Raw genomic sequence first — 20364 nt, forward strand, 5'->3', positions numbered from 1 at the left:
ACATGAAATTGTGATTGCAAATCAAAGCTGCATACCACATTAAGTATTCACAGCAGACTTGGAACAAAACGCGCCACAAGCACGCCGAAGAAGCTAGGCGCAAGACCGCACAGAACAGGAAAATAATTCTACAGCCAACAATACTGCAATCTGAACATACCATCACTGAAAACCACAATCAACACAGATCAGAGAACAAGAGTAATTAAAATATCATAAACTTTCATAAAGCAAAACACTGTCATCACATTACATAATACTTCAGTCTAGGAACATAACCAGACGTTTCAGCAACTAAAATTAACAAAAACCAAAAGAGGCGGGCTTCCCACACCTACAGCCAGAACGCATCAAGAATCAGAAGACACCATCATCTCAATGCACCAGACAGCATGATGTAAGAAGGCATCCACCCCTAAGGACAATGCAACTACTTGGATCTCTGCCTCATCTTTCGGCGCTTCCTCTTGAGCCTCCTCATTCTCTTCTTCTTCCACTGCAGATTAACAAACAAAAGCTCAGCATACAGTAACTACTAGTAAGTGCAGTAGAAAGCACAATTAAAAGGGCAGCAGCAAATCTACAACTCAATTAACATGGCAGAAATCCATCTAATGCAAGTAAATGTGACATGGGGATCAGAAGTTGAGTGCTTCATTGTATTTCATCAGATGATCAGAAACACGGACCAATGGTTCTTCATCATGTCCCATAAAACATCACTTTTATGAAGTCATATCAGACACAAGATGTGACCAATGACAGCACGAAAACACTGGTATAGACTAATCTACGTATGAAAAGCCAAAATAAAAAACATACAGTGCTTGGCATTCAGAATGAGTAGGAGGAATTTATCATCAAGTAGATCAGATAAACATAAGATTTCCTCATCATGCCAGTATCATTAACAGAACAATAAACACATAATGTCCATGTAAGTATCGTTAACAGACCAATAAACAACACAAAACAACAATCGACAAAAAGAAAGTTCTCTCAGACAAATGCCTCTATTGTCCCCATGTTTTAATGGAATGGATTAGATCGGACTCGTCATCTGTGTTTCATCATCAAGGAGAACCACAGGGTGCAAATATCAACAACTCACAGCAACACCTACCCAGTACACACACAAAGCATCACTACTGCCAAAAGAACGCATTGTCACACCTAGATAGCCGCGGCAACAAATGAGATCGGACATCTAGATAGCCGTAGCAGCAATTGAAATAGCGCAACCGCGACAAGCAATGCAATTCTCTCAGACAAATGCCTCGATTGTCCCCATGGTTTAATGGAATGGATTAGATCGGACTCGTCATCTGTGTTTGGTCATCACGGAGAATCGCAATCCGCACAACAAAAAAAAACACAAACCACCAACAATTTGCACATCCCACAACCACAACTACTCTACTACTACTGACGCTGTCACATCAAGCGGCACGGCTAACAAACGAGAAGCGGGAATCGGGAACGAACCTTGGCCCTCATGGCAGCGGCCCGGGCGTCGACGCTCTCGCTCTCAGTACCTCCACACGACGATGGCGGCGGCGGAATTGGGGAGTCGGCGAACCGGGTGTGGTGGTGGCGGCGAGGGCTCTCTCGTCGTATTTATAGAGCTAGGGTATCTGCGGAAGGGAGAAACCCTAGCCTGGCGTGACCGATGGACGGCTCAGATCTTCCACGCAAGCCGGACTCTACGCCGATTAGGACTCTGCTTAGTGGGCCCAGAAACGGACTCAGGCCCAGTTTGGCTAATTAATGGGCTCCTGGGCCTTTATTGCGCTCCAGCATCATCTTATTGGCCGGGCCCATAATAATTCAATGCGAATTTATAGTAATTCGTAGGGGAAAAAGTCTAGCTCACCCCCTCAAGTTTGGCACTGGTTAATTTACCCCTTGAGCTTTAAAACCGTATGAACAACACTCTAAACTTTATAAAACCGTTTAAAAAAACACCCCTGGACAGTTTTGGGGCCGTTTTGCTAAGCCAAAAAAAAAAAATTCTCCTCCCTCTGACACTCTTCGCTAGCCTTTCTGAGTATTGTTAAAACATCTCTTTTTTAGTTCTAATTTTGTTGGCAGTAGTTTAAGAATTTTCTAAAACATACGTTGCAGAACATACATGGTGAACTTGGTTATGGTTTTTGTATTGGGATTAGTTCTTTACGAATTTTGTTTAGTGCTTGGTTACATGTCACTGCCATAAATTTATAGTATGTATGTGTTTTATTCATCTTCGTTAAAAATTACAGAAGTGACGTGTTCGTGGATATTTCGTTTGGTTTTTTCTTGCCTCTTTTAGGACTGGGATCGTCATTTTTTCTTTATTTTGGTTAAAGAAGAGTTATCAATTTTAAGATCATATATCTTTTATGCCAGCAATAGTTAAGAATTAAAGAAAGAGAGGAGAGAGCTCCGCTAGTAGTTTTCAATTTCAGGTTGCTTCACAATTTTTAAGGCTTTTTTCTTATCTGCTTTTATTTTTCCATCTTGTGAACTATTATTTTTACTTTTGTGTCACGACTTATGTCTAGTTTATGTAGCTATGCACTGGTGAGTGCTAACAAAGGGAGAGGATTTTTGTCGGCGGCCTCTCACCCTATAGTCGTCTGAACAAAACCACCCAAAAAACCATCCAGTGATAAATTAAACTGCCCTAAAACAGGTCAGGGGTTTTTTAAACGGTTTTGTAAAGTTTAGGGTGTTGTTTATACGGTTTTAAAGCTCAGGGGTAGATTACCCATGGTGCCAACTGTCGAATATCAAGGAGTGTTCTAGACTTTTTCCAATTCGTAGGTCTCCCAACTTAACATCGAATTTACCAAAAAGTCCCTTAATCCCTAAAAAGATTAAGAGCATCCCTAACAGCTCTTCTATCCTATCATCTATCCTGAAAATAGATGATGAAGATTACAAAATAAGCTTCAATAGAATGGTAATCACATTATCTATTTTTGGATATCATCCATATTAGGAAAGAGAACCTTTGTATTTGGACGATCTCTCTCCATCCTCTAAAGAGATATAAAGTATGTCATATATAGATGATCTGGTGGAGTACAAAGAGATATAAAGGATAAAATTGTTTTAGATGATCATCCAAATGAAAATATGGATGAACAAATGTAAATGGACTGTTGGAGATGCTCTAAGTTGAGAGACTTTTTTGAAGATTTTACGAGTTTAGGGGTACATATTTCTGGTTTTGAGGTTAAGAGATCTTAGGCAAACTTTAATTTGAGAGACCTCTGCTGAACTTATTTCACATAAATTTAAAATTTGTGCCTCGTTTTTGTTTGGAAATTTGAAATCTAGGACGTGTCCTCCGCCACGTCATCGATATTCGGCGCGGATTCGTGTCGTGTCAGTTGATGACTTGGACGGCGGCGCTCGGGTCCGCGTCGCTGTCGGCGCCGGCGGGGGGAGGCGGCGCGGACTGGGCGGGCGGCGCCGGGGCGCCCCAGCCGATCGGCTTGAAGGGGATGCCCGGGAGCGGCATGCCGAGCCCGGGCATCCCGGGGTTCGGGAACAGCGGGAACGACGGGATCGTCGACGGCGGCAGCCACCACTTCATGCTGCCGCTGCCGGCGGCGTTCCCAGCCGCCGGCCCGGGAGCCGGCGCGGCCGCTGCCGCAGCCGCAGCCGCAGCGGCATAGGACGTGCTGCCGACGTCCGGCTCGAACTCCACGTGGCTGATCTCGTTCTCGTAGTCGTCGATCGACGGGTCCAGCGGCTCCGTCTCGGCGGCGGCCGCTTTGTCGCCGAAGACGAAGCCCTCGCCGTAATCGGCGTCGACGTCGTGGAGGATGCGCGTGCCGTGGCCGGAGCCGGCGCGCAGGAGGACGAGGCAGAGGAGGATGGACAGGGACAGCTTCTTCTCCATGGTGTTGCGGCTTTGCCCAAACCATCGATCCATCGAAGCGTTATAGCTTGGCACCCAATGGAGTTAGGTTGAATCATGGTGACCTGCATCCTCATTTCATTATGATAATCTGATTGCTCCAAGCTCCAGCATTTGAGAATGGCATGTGGAAGGTGTGCAGTGCAATGCAATGCCACCTAAAATGTATCAACCTCGTTGAGTATTCAGTAATCTAGCATGGTGCAGAAAGATTTCACTGCACATAAGCTTGAATCAACCTTGGTGGATTCACTTCTATTCGGCACCATTGGAACCGATTTTGAACATGGCCTGACTGCCTGAGATAAATTCAGTGTGGACAGAACACAGCATAGTGATCCAGAGTTCAAAGTTCAGCAGTACCAGGAGTTATGAGTGGCTATATTCATCTAGAAGCATAATGATATTAGTTCTTTTAATTTCTCATTTTTCAAATGAAATATGGTGATTTCACTACCAGTAATTCATTAATTGGTTCAGCTCCACTAGTGAAAACAATAGCAAAACTTAATCGAACCACTTTAACACAAGAAATGCATGACAAAGAGGTTGAAATATTAATTCAGATGGCAGCTAATGAGCGCCCCCGTTCAGGAAAGCATGCAGCTCTCAATGACAACTGACAACCAATGTCTGCAATACACAGCATAGCACGGCACAAGTTCATGATTCATTCCATTAATGAAGCCCCGCTAATCTGTGATTGTTCTAATCATAGAACCCAGATAATCTACTCGCTCTTCTTGAACTTCATGTTCCCCTTCGGTATCTTGCTCAAGACACCCTGATCAAGTTTCTGGTACTGGTCACGCAGCAGGCCAAGAATGTTGTAAAGGAAATCATCAACTTGATCTTCGTACTTCTCATAGAGCACAGGTAGTGTGTGAGCGCAAACAAATCCTGTTCCAGGTAATCAAATATGAAATATCAGTGTCATTTATCTCCAATTCTGTGGACTGCATACATTCAGAAAATAGCGAAAACATGGCAATTCTGAGTTTCAGAGGGAGAGAGAGAGAGCGATTCTGTCATGGAAGAAAGTTTGAAGTAGCAGCCTCTTACCGATGTAAATGACAGTTAGGAAATTGCACCAGCCCCCAATAGCAGCTGCAGCCCACAGTCCAACGATTGCCTGGAAGGAAACATAGTTTGACATAGGCATAAAGTGTCAGTTCTAAACAAATAGAACAGTTTTCTTTGCATCTTTGGGGTTTCATTCTTTATCAATTTAATATGTTGATGATGTTTATGGAGTACAGAAAGAAACTAATGAAGGTCCACATACCAGCACAAAGTGCTTCAAGTTTCTTTCACAAGACACATCCTGAAGAAAACTCAAGAACTTGTTTACTTGTGTACCAATTGCAACTGCAGTGTTCACAAACAGCTCTTCTGGTAGCTCAACACGGGGTACTTTAGAAGGAGATCTAAAAAGATGCAGAAGGCATTTTTTATGATAATATGAAGGATTGTTAGGGGATATGCATACACTATTCAGATGCTCTGTCAGTTCCATACCCGCTTAGCGCACTTGAGAAGTTGGACCACACAAACTGGACAACCATTCCAAGAACAAGGGCAAAAGAAACAATTGTTAGGAAGTGGTAGTCAAGCCACTCAAAGAAAACCCAAATTGCTGTTGCAAGTGCCAGAACACTGGAAGATATCTTCTTGTTCCTCCATAACAACACATCAGCAGCTACAAGCACAAACAGCGAGAATCACGCATGGCTACACAAAGAAAACACTATATAAACATAAGAAGATCACATACGCTTTCCACCACCCAGAGCTCGATGAATGGTCTTCTGACGACCAAACAGCTTGTCCCTCATTTTGTCAGAGGCAGAACCTAAATCGAACTTCCCAGACTTCTGCTTAGGAAGGTTCTCGGCAATGGTATCCATGATGTTGCTCATGATTTTTTCTGTTGCACTCTCCGAATGTTCAGACATCTTTTTTTAGCTCTGCAGAGCACAAAGATATGTTATACATCATGGCAAAAAACGCAGATGAGAAGAAAGACCAGTGAAATACTCCCTCCATTTCAAAATGTGGTGCTAATTTTGTTTCGTTAGAACAAGAGTTTAACCAAAGATTACTCTATTATATTATATTTTTATGACACAAAGTTGATAGTATTATAATCATATTCAAATGTACTTTCTTGTGATTGTACTTTTGTGTCACACAAATGATGTATTAACAGAGCAATAAAATTTTGAAATGGGGAGAGTACAAAATTAATTTCCAAGTCTAGTTAAAATTAGGGCCAATGTGCTTGTTGACCGAGTTCACTGGAACTACACATTCAACATTTCAGGTTAAAGCATATAAAAAGACTTAATGTTGTTATAGTTTGGTAGGATATCCACAGAACTCTGAAGTCTCAGCAATCATCAGCTCATGGAGCAATCCTCCTTATTTCTGACTAAAGCTTAGTATCTGAACAATATAAGATCCTCCATTCAGGCCTGTAATTTGACAAGCATTCGCTGAAAAATCAACTTTTTGAAAGATGTCGAGCAAACAAGAGAGATAGTGGACCATTTCCACCAAAATCCTTTATAGCCTTGTACTTTGCACAGTACTGTGCAGTTGATTGTTCCATTTGTTTGCTACAGTATAGCAAAATTGGGGAATCGTCTCAAAAAAAAAAAAACTCGGGGGACTCGCTTCAAAGTTCAAAGGAGATCCTATTTCCAAATACACTGAGGAATACCCTCATCTACTGGACAAATCCTAACCTAAACTGTCTCCTTGATGGAAATCAAACATCGACCATAAAAAAACCTTCGATTTCCGACCGAAAAAACATCATATCTCGCCTGACCTTAAATAAGCATAATCAGAAACCAGAATTGATCTGCAACCGCTCCTCTCCCTTCAGCAAGACCCTCACAGAATCACAGCATTCACAAGACAACTGCCTTCAAAACCCCACCCGAAAACCAAAAAAAGAAGTCGAGCAAGCAATCAACCGCTCAACGATCAACCACCAATCAAATAAGCTCGAGAAGCAATCCACCCCTTCCCCAGATCTCCTAAACCTGAAAAAAAAATTCTACCTTTCTCATTCAGTGGAGTCCCAAGAGGCCAAGATTCTCTCTTTCAGCAAAAGGATGGCCGAAAAGGAAAAATCTAAATCCGCTGCACAGAAAGATTCCACATCGCCACACCCTAGTAGCAAACCCAGCAGAGGAGAGCAGAGCTCGAACCAACCAAGAGAGCAAAGGTTGCAGCAGATCGATCATACCGAAGGGAAACTGCGGCAGCAGATGAACGAAGCGACGGACGCTCTCGAGCGAGCCCCTCGGAGACGAACGATCGCCAGCAGCAAGAGCAAGTATTCAAAGTAGAGAGAGAGAGTAGATGGGTGGAAGTGTTTGTTTCGAGGGGATTTAGCACTAGTACCCGTAGCAATTACCCCAGGAGAGACGAGCGGGCGGGTGCGCGGCGGGTCCCACGAGAGGTTCAAGCGCTACGTGCACCCGGGCTACTCCGGTCTGTGTCGCTTACATGTGGGCCATGAATGAGGGATATTCATGGTGGGGCCCGTGTGCAAGAGAATGTCACCGTCGGCGTGCGTCATTTGGAAAAAGAAAGTGTTTTTGCATGAAGCACGAGGGAAGTGTGAAGTGGTCCGTTCCAAAGGATTTATTTTTTTCGCCTTTTATTTTATTGGTGCTGTTTGTTTGCGTTGAGCAAATCGCCAGGTTGCTGATTCGAAAAATAATTGACGGATTATTTGATGGGGCCAAAATACAAGTTTAAACACAGTTTACACTCCACGTGGGTGTCCTTATCTAGGGAAAAAAAAGAGTGACATGATTGGGGGTGTCAACTGCCAAGCTCGTTGGTATGAATTTAGTAGATTTATAGAGCACGTGAGCAACTAAAAGAAATTGGGAGGAATAGGACTTGCACATTGCAGAATGGTCATATGAAATTTATACATTTGAGAAGCATCGCAATTTATGACCAAAAACAATAAGTCACATCACATGAGAGTGAATATTGAAACGACAGTGCACACAACCATCCTCATCACTTCACTTTCACTTATACTTATAAACCAAAATTTAAATTTAAAGTTGATTTTAAGTTTTTGCACTGTTGTTTATTTTTCAGTCTTGATTTTAGATCATTAAGAACATATATAAAAGTTTTATTTATAAATTATTTTTAGTTATAAATATGACATCTGGCTTTTTTTCAGAGAAAAACAAACAATCACCTTTAATGAGATGAAAAGAGAGGTGAGCAGTGTGGTGACCAAGTAGTCTGGTCATGGCCGATGGCAGCTTGTTACATTTGGCTTTTTTGAGTGAAAAAAGAAAATAATATATTTACAAATAGAAAGTTATTTGTAAATAAAAATTATATATATATAACAAAACCTAAAAAATAAAGCACGAAAAAACTTAAAATTAACTTTGATTTAATGTTGAAATTCAAAATTTAATGTTGAAATTCAAGTTTTGGTTTATAAGCATAAAGAAAAGCGAGAATATGAATATTTGGCAAGTGGCAATGGCGAGAGTTCCGATGGCTGAAGATTGCAATTTGTCATGTGAATGATCTAAATTTTATCATGCAATATATTCGAATTAGTTTAATGGTTCTACTATAGTTCTTATTTTCTATTTTGACTCTTAGCATTTCTTCCTCTTATATATGCTTTGTAAGATTTACGGGAACGGTGCAATGACCTATTATTATTCTTCACCATCTCCTCATACTAATTATTATCGATCGACGCTCATCAAGAGTTCTCACGTGAAATTCATGCCTTCACGGTGCATCTATTTTTCCTAACTTCAAGCACGATCCTTCAACCAAAACTTTTATTTAAAAAAAAAAGAAGGTTGGCCTCGGCCACAAACGCAACACCAACGCCGGCCATTGCGCTTGGTAATCGGGCCTTTATTGCCGACTACGGTGTGCCGGGCCTCCGGTGGTCGTGACCATCCAGGTTCAGCTTTCAGTTTGGCACGAGTGGACATGATAACCCAAATTTGAAAATGGATAGAAACATGGTCCAAAGATGAAAAAAGTTCGCATCACCTCCCTCAACTGTAAGCCGAGTCTGATTCACATCATTTAACCAACAGATATAGCCTCGATCTATTCAAATATTCTCATTAGAGAAGGTTTGTTACCTACTGCTGTCGTTATGCAATCCAGTACCCTCGAATAATTCTCCATTGCTTAGGATTAGAATCGAACGGATCTAATTTTATTATAAGCATGTGTAATAGAAATTCTATAAAAATAAAATTAAAACTAAAATATATAACTCTGAAATAAATTTGTGTATCACAGGTCAAGTTAAAGTATATAAATTGATAAATATATCTTATAAAGTTAGAATAAAATATTAATTTTTACCTATCGTAGCAGTGCCAAAAAGAAGGTTATGCGCCCTGTGACCTGTGCACGTTGGACAGGCTCTCCACTGCATGCAGTGGACTCTTCTCCGCCGCGCCGGTGCAGCACGTTGGGAAGGAATTCGATCGAGCTGCGCACAGCGTGCCCTGCTGAATCTGAACCTTGGCTCGCCGAGGTTTTGCATTGTCAAATGGCTTCATCGTTGACAAGGAGCAGGACGAGTACGTCACAGTTTGTTCCAGTGACGGTCTTCGCCGACGACGTGGAGGTGTTGCCCGGTGAACGGGGGAGCTCCGTAGTCCGTACGATAAATGTTTCAGAACTCACATCAGGTGTCGGTTATTTATTACCCATCCATGTATATATATACACCCATTGTAATTCTAGGTATAAGGAAGGTATTAATCATTTTATACCTACTTTATTCATATCGTTTTAATATCAATGAAACAAGTAGTCAAATAAATCTAAAAATTAATGGTGTCAACTAGAAAAACGAAAAGAACATCTATTAATCGAGCAATTTTACATTCATCGAGAATGTACCAGTAAAATTACTCCTATTAACACCGGTCGGCCGCGCCGCATTCAACGACTCATGTGAAGGTACGAGTACGACGCTCGCTGGACCACCGGAGGAGAAGCAAAGCGAGCGAGCGCCGTCGTCGGTCCGTTCCTGTTCTGACGTGGCCCAATGGCGCCGTCGGGAAGCCTATCCGCCCCGCATGGCCCATACCGGAATCATCGTCACCCAGCGCACTGCACAGTCGATCATCTCCCCCTATCTACACGCACTCACCACAAACTCACTCCCAGCACAAGAGAATGAAAGCCAATGGAGCCGCATTCTATTCGAGCCACAGATTACATATATTGTCGCCGATCGAAATCATGGAGGATTAAGCTAGCAGCCATGGCCACCCAATGCAAGGTTCGTCCGTCTCCAAGAACATCGCGTCACTCTTGTTATATAGTTCGTCGTCCCTGATCACAAACACCCTAAGGTCCCTAACCACCGGCCGCATTCCACTTTGGCACCTTGCATCATTAATTAATGTAAGCCACAGAAAAAAGAAAACCAGGCAAATGCGGTGCAAGACATATACAGTAATATGTAAATATAAGTTGCAAATAACCAATGAGTTTCTGGCCAATGTTGCATTGTCTTATGTTCGGGTGGTCATGCATCATTCCAGCTGAGTAGTGTTCTGTTCAACTGATGGACTGTAAGTCGCCATGGATGCCTCCATTATTTCAACCACAGATTAAATTGCAGCATTCAACAATGCAGCATGCAAGCGATGCAGCGAAGCCTGATCAACCAACTTACATTAGCCTTGCATTGGGTCTCTCACTAGCTGCTTATATATAGCCCCCTCCACAGTCCACACTCCACAGCGAGTGTAGCAGCAACTAATCGAAGAAAGACCGACGAGCTAGCTGACCTAGCACACATGGCTTCTTCTTCTTCCACCTGGAGCTCGCTCGCCGTGCCAGTGGTGGTGGCCGTCGTCTTGCTCCTGGGGACCAGCACCACGTCGACCCAGGCGGCGCGCCTCCTCGAGGAACTCGTCCCCGGCGTACCGATGCCCGCGATCCCGACCATCCCCACCGTGCCGACGATCCCCACCGTGCCCGGAGTGCCGGCGGTCGTTCCCACCATCCCGACCATCCCCACCGTGCCGACGATCCCCACGGTGCCCGGAGTGCCAGAGCTGCCGGTGCCGCCAGTTCCCGGAGCCGCCGGAGGCGTGGTGCCAAGCCTGCCACTGCCGCCAGTTCCGGGAGCCGTCGTGCCCACCTTGCCCGGAGTGCCGAGCCTGCCACTGCCGCCGGTTCCCGGAGCCGCCGGAGGCGTGGTGCCCACGGTGCCGCTGCCCACCGTGCCCGGAGGACTTCCGAACCTGCCACTGCCGCCAGTTCCCGGAGCCGCCGGAGGCGTGGTGCCAAGCCTGCCACTGCCGCCAGTTCCGGGAGCCGTCGTGCCCACCTTGCCCGGAGTGCCGAGCCTGCCACTGCCGCCGGTTCCCGGAGCCGCCGGAGGCGTGGTGCCCACGGTGCCACTGCCCACCGTGCCCGGAGGACTTCCGAACCTGCCACTGCCGCCAGTTCCCGGAGCCGCCGGAGGCGTGGTGCCAAGCCTGCCACTGCCGCCAGTTCCGGGAGCCGTCGTGCCCACCTTGCCCGGAGTGCCGAGCCTGCCACTGCCGCCGGTTCCCGGAGCCGCCGGAGGCGTGGTGCCCACGGTGCCACTGCCCACCGTGCCCGGAGGACTTCCGAACCTGCCACTGCCGCCAGTTCCCGGAGCCGCCGGAGGCGTGGTGCCAAGCCTGCCACTGCCGCCAGTTCCGGGAGCCGTCGTGCCCACCTTGCCCGGAGTGCCGAGCCTGCCACTGCCGCCGGTTCCCGGAGCCGCCGGAGGCGTGGTGCCCACGGTGCCACTGCCCACCGTGCCCGGAGGACTTCCGAACCTGCCACTGCCGCCAGTTCCCGGAGCCGCCGGAGGCGTGGTGCCAAGCCTGCCACTGCCGCCAGTTCCGGGAGCCGTCGTGCCCACCTTGCCCGGAGTGCCGAGCCTGCCACTGCCGCCGGTTCCCGGAGCCGCCGGAGGCGTGGTGCCCACGGTGCCACTGCCCACCGTGCCCGGAGGACTTCCGAACCTGCCACTGCCGCCAGTTCCCGGAGCCACCGGCGGTGTCGTGCCCACCGTGCCTCTGCCGCCGCTCCCCGCCGTGCCGGGCGTCCCGCTGCCGGATGTGCCGGCCGTGCCCGGCGTCCCGCTGCCGGCGCCGGTCGTCCCCGCCGTGCCTTAGGTCGGTCCCGGCGAGTCGCCAGTCGCTGGCCGGCCGGCTCCGGCGGCTTAACTATACCCTTGACCGTGTCCGTGTGCATTGGCTGCACGCCAGCAGCTCGATCTACTTACGTACGTGTGTTAAGTACAGTACATGACCTTGCATGTGTTGGTTACGTTAAGTGGGATATGCGTACTGAACGTGTGTACGGTATGCATGGATCAGTATATATGTTTGTGGTGTCACTCTCTTTGTACGTGTGCAAAACTTTAACAAATTATACGTGGTATATTACGAACTTTCTCTTGTTTATATATCCTATTGGGATACTATTGGGTATGACTGCTCAAATTATCCTGTTGCTAGAATAATGCAAATAAGATATCCTTAACTTTCGAATGTAATCTTATAGACGGAACATTCAAAATTGTTTATCGATAAAGAATTTGTTACTGATGTAATCTAAACAAACTCTGACAAAATAGTAAACCACTAGTGTAGTAACCAATCTAATAGTCAGTGATGCAGCTTTGCAAAAATTAGAATGTACTTATATCAATTTTATACCCTAAGGTTTTTTGAGAAATATACTAAAATCTTGGCCCTAAAGTGTAAAAATATATATAACACTTACACCAACCAATCAGCTTACATATATATACACACACACCATGGCCTACGGATATCAAGTTCCGTAGAAAATTCTATATGCAAATTTAATCAAATATTTTGTAAAACAAAATTTTCAACTTTGTGGTAGGGAAACAATTTTTAGCATACGGGTGTAGGTACACCCGTGTGCTTGCATGACATCTAAATAGTTATAAAAATATGAAAAAATTTGACAAGATAGATTAATATGATTTATATCAGTCCACAAACATGCAAGTTTAAATTTAACTTCTGTAAAAAAAACAAACAAAACTAAAACTAAGTATGCGTATATTCATAATTTTTTTTGTTATTTTTACTACAACTTGTAGAAGTTGAATTTAAACTTGTATGTTGGTGGAGTAATATAACTCATATTAAACTATCTTGTTAATTTTTTTATAATTTTTAAGTACGCAAGCAACGAGTGTACCTACACCTTGCTTCCCTTTGTGGTACTTTATTCAATAGTTTGTACCATTAAATAATTATCACAAGATCAGATGAATTATAGTCTGTCAACTTTCCAGCGGAAAAGAACCGTGCCTCGATATAATCAATTTTTTGTTGCCATTTGAAATATGTATATGCTTGTCGGGAAATTAAATCACTCATGCTTATATGCGACTCCTATCTTGGGGGCTGAAAATGTAGTTTCTAGTCAGTACAGGCCGTGTCATGAAAGCACTGCAGCTGGGCTGGGCTTCTGAAGCCGTTTTTCAGCGCAGCATAAGCCGAACTTTTTTTCGGACATCAGGTATAAATCTAAGAGATTTACTCTGCACAAACAAAAAGTATCTCGAGGTATCAAATTATTTTTTACCATTGGATCTAGCTGAATAGGATGTACACTATTAGATCTAACAATCAGAAATTATTTGAATAAATGATTTGGATATCTCGAGATACTTTATTAGACCAAAGCAAATCTCATAAATCAATCATGCGTGCTTACGTACAAACTCTTTTTTCTCATGACGACGTCATTTGTAAAACTGGCCCGTGGTGTTGGATTTAGCAAATGCCATAGAGAGGTTAGATAGAGTTTTTAATTAATCTTTAATAAAAAAATTTAGAAGATTTTAACGAAACCTCTCATAGTTAAAAGTTTTAACTGTGGTAATGACGGCTTGAGTTCCTACCGCCCCATCGCTGATCCTACCTGAAACTGACACGAATATTTGTTGAAAAACGGCTGACACGAACAAAATGGTTCAACAGATTGAAGCTGCAGCTTTAGCTCCTCACCTAAACAGAGAAATTTCGAGCCACGCATATGCAGATGCACTGCACGAATAATCTAAACAAATTAAACCGATCTCTACAACTAATCTCCACACAAATTTCGCCCCTATTGTTATTATTCCTTTTGGGATGAACATCCTAGCAAGCAGAAGCATTCTGATCACCAAACGTAGTTGATTAAAAGAACTTACTTTTTTTTTGGTTGCAGCTGCAACACATCGTTCTGGCCAACCACCAATCCAACCGGATCTTACGTACTTAGCCTTATAAATTGCCACAGATTAACTCGTGTTCATCGCACTCACTGCAACAGATCAAAAAAAGAAAACCTTGTGATCACATTGAGGAAGAAGTAGATTGTGGCTGCAATGGCTTCCTCGACCGCGAGTTTCCTGGCCATGGTCGCCATGGCGTGCGCTCTGCTGGCAGCCAGCAGCAGCAGCACGTGCTACGCCGCTCGCATGCTGGCCGACACGCCCGCGGCGGCTGCGCCTCCCGCTTCCGCCGTCCCTGGCCTCCCCGCCGTGCCTACCGCTCTGCCGCCCATGCCGGCCGTGCCGCAGGCGACGCTGCCGCCGATGCCCGCCATCCCCGCCGTGCCGCCCAAGGTGGCCCTGCCGCCGATGCCCGCCGCGCCAGCGGTTGTCCCCAACGCCGCGCTGCCGCCGATGCCCGCCGTCCCCGCCGTGCCCAAGGTGCCGTCGTCGTTGCCGCCGATCCCCGCCGTGCCCGCGGTGACGCTGCCGCCGATGCCCGCCGGCATCCCCGCCGTGCCGAAGGTGACGCTGCCGCCGATGCCATCCATCCCGACCGTGAATGTGCCCATGCCGTTCCTGGCGCCGCCTCCGTCGGCGTAGGTGCGCTCGACGCTCGCCATGCCCACGGTGGCGGCGCCCGGCGGTGCCGAGGTTTCCCGTAGGCAAAAAATGAGAATTTTTTCACGTCAAATTTCTCGCCGTGTTCATGCGAGAGTGTACATGTGGATTGCATATTTCAGTTGTATTGTATGTGATGTTTTCTGCTGCTTGTTACTTCCTCCCTTTCATAATGTGAGATGTTGATTTTGTTGGTTGTAATGTTTAATTATTTATCTTATTTAAAAAATTATAGAAATATCATTTATTTTGCTTGTGACTCTCTTTATTATAAAAAAAAACTTGGTGAGACTGGACAGATTCATGGCCTCCTGCTCTAACATTGTCCAAAAAACAAGGTCAAACATGACTTGTCATTTTTTATATTTGTACTAAATTTTTAAATAAGATAAATGGTCTAACTTAAAAAGTCAAACATCTTACTGCATTATTTTGGGTACGTACTCGATGCATATGCGCTGGAAAACCGTGCCATTGGACACATGGATATGTATTTGGTTTTATTTTTCAGGTTATTATGTTATTTCACGACATTTTCAAGGGCTACGTTTTATTTTTACAGGGAATTCATTTCCTTCTTAGTGTTTCAGCACTTTTAAACTTTGATATAATGCCAAATGTGGGTGCTACACAGGGGAAGAAAAAAAAAAGAAGGCAGAGGTTGGAACGTAAATGACTCATTGTTTCGCTTATGGGCAACTCTCCAGTGTATTTTACTGGTAATATTATACTATCAATAGAAAAATTGTATTTTTTTACTTTGTTAATTACTTGATTAGCATTATTTTGTAATTTTATTTTTTTTGCAATAAAGATCACAATAAAAAGGACGCTATTACCCCTTCAAATTTCTACTACTATTGTTGGTAGTATAATTTAATCACAATCATCATAAATAAAAATAGACCAACGGTATGGATAAATTCTACTACCAATAAAATGCACCGGAGTCAGACTCTTGGCTTATACTTACCTATACAACGCAAGAAAAGATAAATACTTTTAAAAAATAGTGTGGTGTTATAGGTAGATTTATTTATTTTCCTTTACATGATCGAATTTCACTCTGCATCGTCCGTATCACGCGCAGCGGTGTATTTTCGGGATTTGATGAAATTTAGTTTTAATTGAGGTTTGACTAGAAAGATTCAGTTTTGACTATTGAGCAACTTCAACCGGTTGGGATTTTTTGTTTTCAAAATCTTGGAGTTTGACAACTCCCAAATATTATGGTAAAGATAAAAAAGATCAATCTCCAATAGTTTGTCATATATCGGCGCAATTGAATACACGTAGATCACAAACACCCATATTATATATGCGCGCTAAAGGAAGGGATTATGTGAACTTGGTAAGGATGAGGAGGAGGGATGGCAAACCATTGGAGATTGTTTTTTCTCAAATTATCAAAAAAAATCAAGGATGGAAAGAAGGGATGGTAAACTGTTAGAGTTGCTCTTAGCTAGGGTGCAAACTCATCTTCCATGTAACCCAAAAAAAATCCTAGTTGTAAAAACGATTGTGTGTTCCTAGCTAATTAATAACGCACCCTCTCCATAAAAAACATCCGTATGGTCGCCCTCTCTCTGTTTTTTAAATTCCAACTAAAATATGTTTTTGATCCTTTATAGAAATATTTTTAATGAGAAATTGCCTTGTCTGTGAGAAAAGTTGGGCTGCCGCAGAAAGCCCAGGTGATAACTCAGCTGTATCTCGTCCTGGCCCTTGAACGAAAAGTTACCGATGTTATAGCCCAACAACTTGAGCACACAGCCAATTGGCCTTGGTCCGCTTCCAAAAGATACTGTGGGGGTGTGGTGATAGTTCAAACGATATATTTTAAAAAAAATATAAATAAATATTTTATTTACATGTTCTTTTCATATAAAAGCTAAGGTAAAAAATAAACTAATATAAAAATAACTCTTAAAATCAACTCTAAATTTAAGATTGAAAAATTAAATTTTGACTTATAAGTATAAACATAAAAGAAAAGTTAAGGGTGCATAAATTCATAAAATATTATATCATTCTTAAAAAATATCTAGAGTTATTAAAATTTAAACGTAAAAATATGGTATCTCAAGCTAACTTATTAATCGAAGGTACCAAGTTTTTACATAAAAAATATGATATTTCGAGGTATTGTCTTAATAATGACAAAACATCCCATAGATAGCCTATGGGCTCTACCACTTTATTCATTAGATAATATTGTTGACTCTTAGACATAGTGTTTGAGTATATGTTTTACTAAAAGACTATGCAACCATTATTTATTTTGCTGCAACTTATTTTATCAACTACTATGACCTACAGTCTTGTATATTTGGACTAATGTTTTAAATAAAATTAATGATCAGACAACGTGTTTAAAAGTTGATAGTACCATCTATTAAAAAAATGGAGGTAATACTAAACAAAAAAGTGAAATTTCAATAAAATATTTGCAGGCCATTTTTTGGACCTTAGTTACTGACATCTATGGATGAGATGTTGCTGTCAGCAAAGAGCTTAAGCTATCTGAGCTCTTTGTCTGCATAAGAATGGGACACCCTGCATATCCTCTCTGAGGATGAGAAGGTACTGCCCTGTAATCTACATCTGGGCTCCCATTGGCTCAAACTCACCTGGCTCAAGATCACAGCACAGTGGCTGCATCCCAAGAAGAAAAACAAAAACTCCATATGTTTTTTTCACCAGAAGTTCACAACAGCAGAAAGGAACAGGAAACGGAAGACGTCAGAATGGAATGATCCAGAGGAGCTTGACTGGTAGTTAAGGATGGACATGGATCGATCCACGGGTAGTTTAGGGTCAGTTCTAGTTCAACAAAATAAACTAAGTTTCACTACAAAATGAAATTTAGTTTATTTAGTTGAACTATAATCGATTCTAAAATATCCACGGGTCGACCCACGGCCATCCCTACTGGTAGTAGACGAGGCTAAGCTAGAGAGAGCCCCAAGGTAAGCTAAGCTAAGCTCTGGTCCAAATGCTACAGTTGCTTTCCGATGGCTTTGGATGTTGGGGCACGTATCGCTTTCAGATTATTCCATCGGCTAGCTAGCTAGCCAGATGCAAGTAGAGCGCATGTCGTTTCAACTTATTCCGAATGCTAAGAGCAAGTTCAATCGTGTACTCAGCTGCTGCCTCTAAATCATCTATAGTCAACTTAATAGTTAATTCATACAATAGTTACCTATAAACATATACTCCCTCCATATTTTTTTATGATACCGTTGATTTTTAGGATTACGTTTAACCATTCGTCTTATTCAAAATTTATATCCAAATATACAAAATTATAATGCATACTTAAAGTTCCTATAATAATAAATCATATTATAACAAAATAATTCATAATTATATAATTTTTTTGAATAAGAGGAATGGTCAAACGTGGATCTAAAAGTCAACGGCATCATATAAAAAAATATGGAGGGAGTACTACACAATAAATATCTGGTGCTACATGTCATATACACATATATCTTAGTAGCCCGCTGTCCTTCTCTCCTCTCTTACCTTCTTAAAACATATTTATAGCTGGCTTATAGTCTGCTATTATACCTGCTCTAACTCGCATTGCTCCAAAGGAATCGTATGCTCCCGTGTTTCGTTTCAGAAAAAAGAAGAAGAAGATGTTTTTGGAGCACCATTTTCAGATTCTTTGAACTGATATGATAGGAGTGATTTTGCAGCCAATTTCAAGGGGAACAAAACTCAGCACTTTCTGTCAAATTATTAATAGTACTTTTCTCTAAAATAAAGAAAATAAAACTACCACTTAAACCAGTACAATCATGAGCTTGATGACATGCTCTTGTGATTTCAGCAGCAGAAGTACAACCATCAGGGTAGCTGTGTGAGTGGTCTTGTTCTTATATGATGAAGCAAACTGAATTGAGGAAGGGGATCATTTTTGGTCATGGCCCCCTCAGAAGTCAGAAAGAATTTTATGCGTATCTCCAATTCTAGTGGTGTGCAATACTTGGCATGGTATCCTTCAAGGCATCAAGCATCATTATTCACCATTTTCGTGTATGCAACGTATTTTTCTACCACCAGTACCTTCCTAAAATAACCTATATAATAATCTTGTTTGACTCTCGAAAGATTTGGAAGAACATTTTATCTTAGGATTGTCCCTAAGTTTCCCCCAAATTATACACACATGTGCAAAAATAAGCTAAGTGTGGTCTGGTATCAAAAACAAATTATTGTTTCACAATTATTTATACATGATATAGTTGGATTGTGCATGCGTTCGTTGGTAGAGGACCATGCTCATCACCTGAGGAAAGGGGCTCTGCTGTGAGGAGCAACGTTGTTGGTTCTGAATATCTCTTTATTTGTTTCATATGCACATCTTCCTTTTAGATTGACGTTCGATTGGCGTGGATTTATATTGGTGCGCAAATCTTTCGTCTTTGTTGATCGTCATTCTTCTCTGTACATAAATACTCCTTTCATATTTTTTTATATGACGTCGTTGACTTTTAGGTCCACGTTTGACCATTCGTCTTATTCAAAAAATATATAATTATTAATTATTTTGTTATAATATGATTTATTATTATAGAAACTTTAATTATACATTATAATTTTGCATATTTGGATATAAATTTTGAATAAGACGAATGGTCAAACGTGATTCTAAAAGTCAACGGTGTCATACATAAAAATACGGAGGGAGTAATTCGTCATGGAATGTGTTCAGTCAGCATTGTTTTTGGTCGGGCGATATGTTGGAGATGTGATGGGTTTGGATGTTTGATTTGATATAGGTCCCGAGTAATCATTGCTGAAAATATGACTGATCATTGGGTTCGACATCATAGCCTTCAGCATGAATTAATCTGTATATAGACGATTGATTAATATACATAGAAGCCTTTCCTTTTATCAATTCAAGATAAAATGCACATGTTACTTGTATAGTTATATAAATTGCTTCCAAAAAAACATACATATGCAAGCCTTTCCTACTAGTACACAGTTTTACTCCTACGATATCTAACTCAATAGTGTACATACTCCAGGGGAATATATTTACACACGAACCAGTAATGTTGATCCTCTAATAAAGGTAAAAATGACTAAGAGGACAACGAGGAAGATGGTTCCACGTCTATGTTGAAGTGTTCGCAGTGTTCATTGTTGTATATACGACAATGTAGGATTTCAGTTAGCCTAATCAAAATCCTCACTATGTACTGAACAAGTTACTGATGTTATAAGTACTATGCTAAAATAGTGGTTTTCATTATGAAAACATGTAAGTATTTTTTTTTCTGTACTATAACGTATGTAGCATGCAAAGTGAGGGCATTAAACATTCCAACATGTGCCAATTTTAGTGGTCTCACTGTGATAATTTCTCTTGAACTCTGTAAATTAGTTGTAATCTGTCATGAATTCATTGTCTGCTCAACTAATGACATTTTTTTGGTCTTATATCCTCAATACTATCTCATGAGATAAACACTTTTTTGTC

At 42.4% G+C, this 20364-nt stretch overlaps 4 protein-coding genes, 1 long non-coding RNA gene and 4 other non-coding genes across 11 annotated transcripts; 2 read left to right on the forward strand and 7 right to left on the reverse strand.

Moving 5' to 3' along the window:
• Positions 1–191: 191 nt before the first annotated feature.
• On the reverse strand, positions 192–1656 carry LOC121053905. The gene is made up of 2 exons (XR_005811397.1): positions 1486–1656; positions 192–496 (listed from the first exon to the last, which is right to left on the reverse strand). It is a non-coding gene; the product is annotated as an uncharacterized LOC121053905 (long non-coding RNA).
• On the reverse strand, positions 635–711 carry LOC121054025. Its single transcript, XR_005811492.1, has one exon. It is a non-coding gene; the product is annotated as a small nucleolar RNA SNORD18 (small nucleolar RNA).
• LOC121054026 lies at positions 835–902 on the reverse strand. The gene has a single exon (XR_005811493.1). It is a non-coding gene; the product is annotated as a small nucleolar RNA Z105 (small nucleolar RNA).
• Positions 995–1082, reverse strand: LOC121054020. Its single transcript, XR_005811487.1, has one exon. It is a non-coding gene; the product is annotated as a small nucleolar RNA SNOR75 (small nucleolar RNA).
• LOC121054019 lies at positions 1260–1347 on the reverse strand. Its single transcript, XR_005811486.1, has one exon. It is a non-coding gene; the product is annotated as a small nucleolar RNA SNOR75 (small nucleolar RNA).
• A 1589-nt stretch (positions 1657–3245) lies between the features above and the next one.
• On the reverse strand, positions 3246–3922 carry LOC102710775 (U1 small nuclear ribonucleoprotein C-like). Its single transcript, XM_040522526.1, has one exon. It carries the CDS (start codon positions 3890–3892, stop codon positions 3374–3376), a length of 519 nt encoding a protein of 172 aa, XP_040378460.1. The 5' UTR covers positions 3893–3922; the 3' UTR covers positions 3246–3373.
• Positions 3923–4444: 522 nt separating this feature from the next.
• Positions 4445–7293, reverse strand: LOC102721999 (reticulon-like protein B8). Of its 2 annotated transcripts, none has more exons than XM_006650619.3 (6): positions 7167–7293; positions 5685–5877; positions 5429–5609; positions 5196–5337; positions 4973–5042; positions 4445–4810 (listed from the first exon to the last, which is right to left on the reverse strand). In XM_006650619.3, exons 2-6 carry the CDS (start codon positions 5863–5865, stop codon positions 4641–4643), a joined length of 744 nt encoding a protein of 247 aa, XP_006650682.1. In that variant the 5' UTR covers positions 5866–5877; positions 7167–7293; the 3' UTR covers positions 4445–4640. The 2 variants fall into 2 exon arrangements, with proteins under 2 accessions (XP_006650682.1, XP_015691153.1); XM_015835667.2 differs by lacking the exon at positions 7167–7293 and adding an exon at positions 6744–6828.
• A 3192-nt stretch (positions 7294–10485) lies between these two features.
• On the forward strand, positions 10486–12391 carry LOC102711057 (formin-2-like). 2 transcript variants are annotated; one of them, XM_040521628.1, is made up of 2 exons: positions 10488–11055; positions 11245–12391. In XM_040521628.1, exons 1-2 carry the CDS (start codon positions 10756–10758, stop codon positions 12112–12114), a joined length of 1170 nt encoding a protein of 389 aa, XP_040377562.1. In that variant the 5' UTR covers positions 10488–10755; the 3' UTR covers positions 12115–12391. The 2 variants fall into 2 exon arrangements, with proteins under 2 accessions (XP_040377561.1, XP_040377562.1); XM_040521627.1 differs by having other exon boundaries at positions 10486–12391.
• Positions 12392–14307: 1916 nt separating this feature from the next.
• Positions 14308–15034, forward strand: LOC121053988 (vegetative cell wall protein gp1-like). The gene has a single exon (XM_040522750.1). It carries the CDS (start codon positions 14358–14360, stop codon positions 14844–14846), a length of 489 nt encoding a protein of 162 aa, XP_040378684.1. The 5' UTR covers positions 14308–14357; the 3' UTR covers positions 14847–15034.
• The last annotated feature ends 5330 nt before the right edge of the window (positions 15035–20364 follow it).

The sequence above is a fragment of the Oryza brachyantha genome, chromosome 3 (assembly GCF_000231095.2).
Source record: "Oryza brachyantha chromosome 3, ObraRS2, whole genome shotgun sequence".
NCBI lineage: Eukaryota > Viridiplantae > Streptophyta > Magnoliopsida > Poales > Poaceae > Oryza > Oryza brachyantha.

Coding starts and splice junctions, on each gene's coding strand:
- LOC102710775 (XM_040522526.1), bottom strand. CDS start 3,892: ATGGAGAAGAAGCTGTCCCTGTCCATCCTCCTCTGCCTCGTCCTCCTG.
- LOC102721999 (XM_006650619.3), bottom strand. CDS start 5,865: ATGTCTGAACATTCGGAGAGTGCAACAGAAAAAATCATGAGCAACATC. Junction 5,338..5,428: donor TTCTCAAGTGCGCTAAGCGG/GTATGGAACTGA, acceptor GCATCTTTTTAG/ATCTCCTTCTAAAGTACCCC. Junction 4,811..4,972: donor CCTAACTGTCATTTACATCG/GTAAGAGGCTGC, acceptor TACCTGGAACAG/GATTTGTTTGCGCTCACACA.
- LOC102711057 (XM_040521627.1), top strand. CDS start 10,756: ATGGCTTCTTCTTCTTCCACCTGGAGCTCGCTCGCCGTGCCAGTGGTG.
- LOC121053988 (XM_040522750.1), top strand. CDS start 14,358: ATGGCTTCCTCGACCGCGAGTTTCCTGGCCATGGTCGCCATGGCGTGC.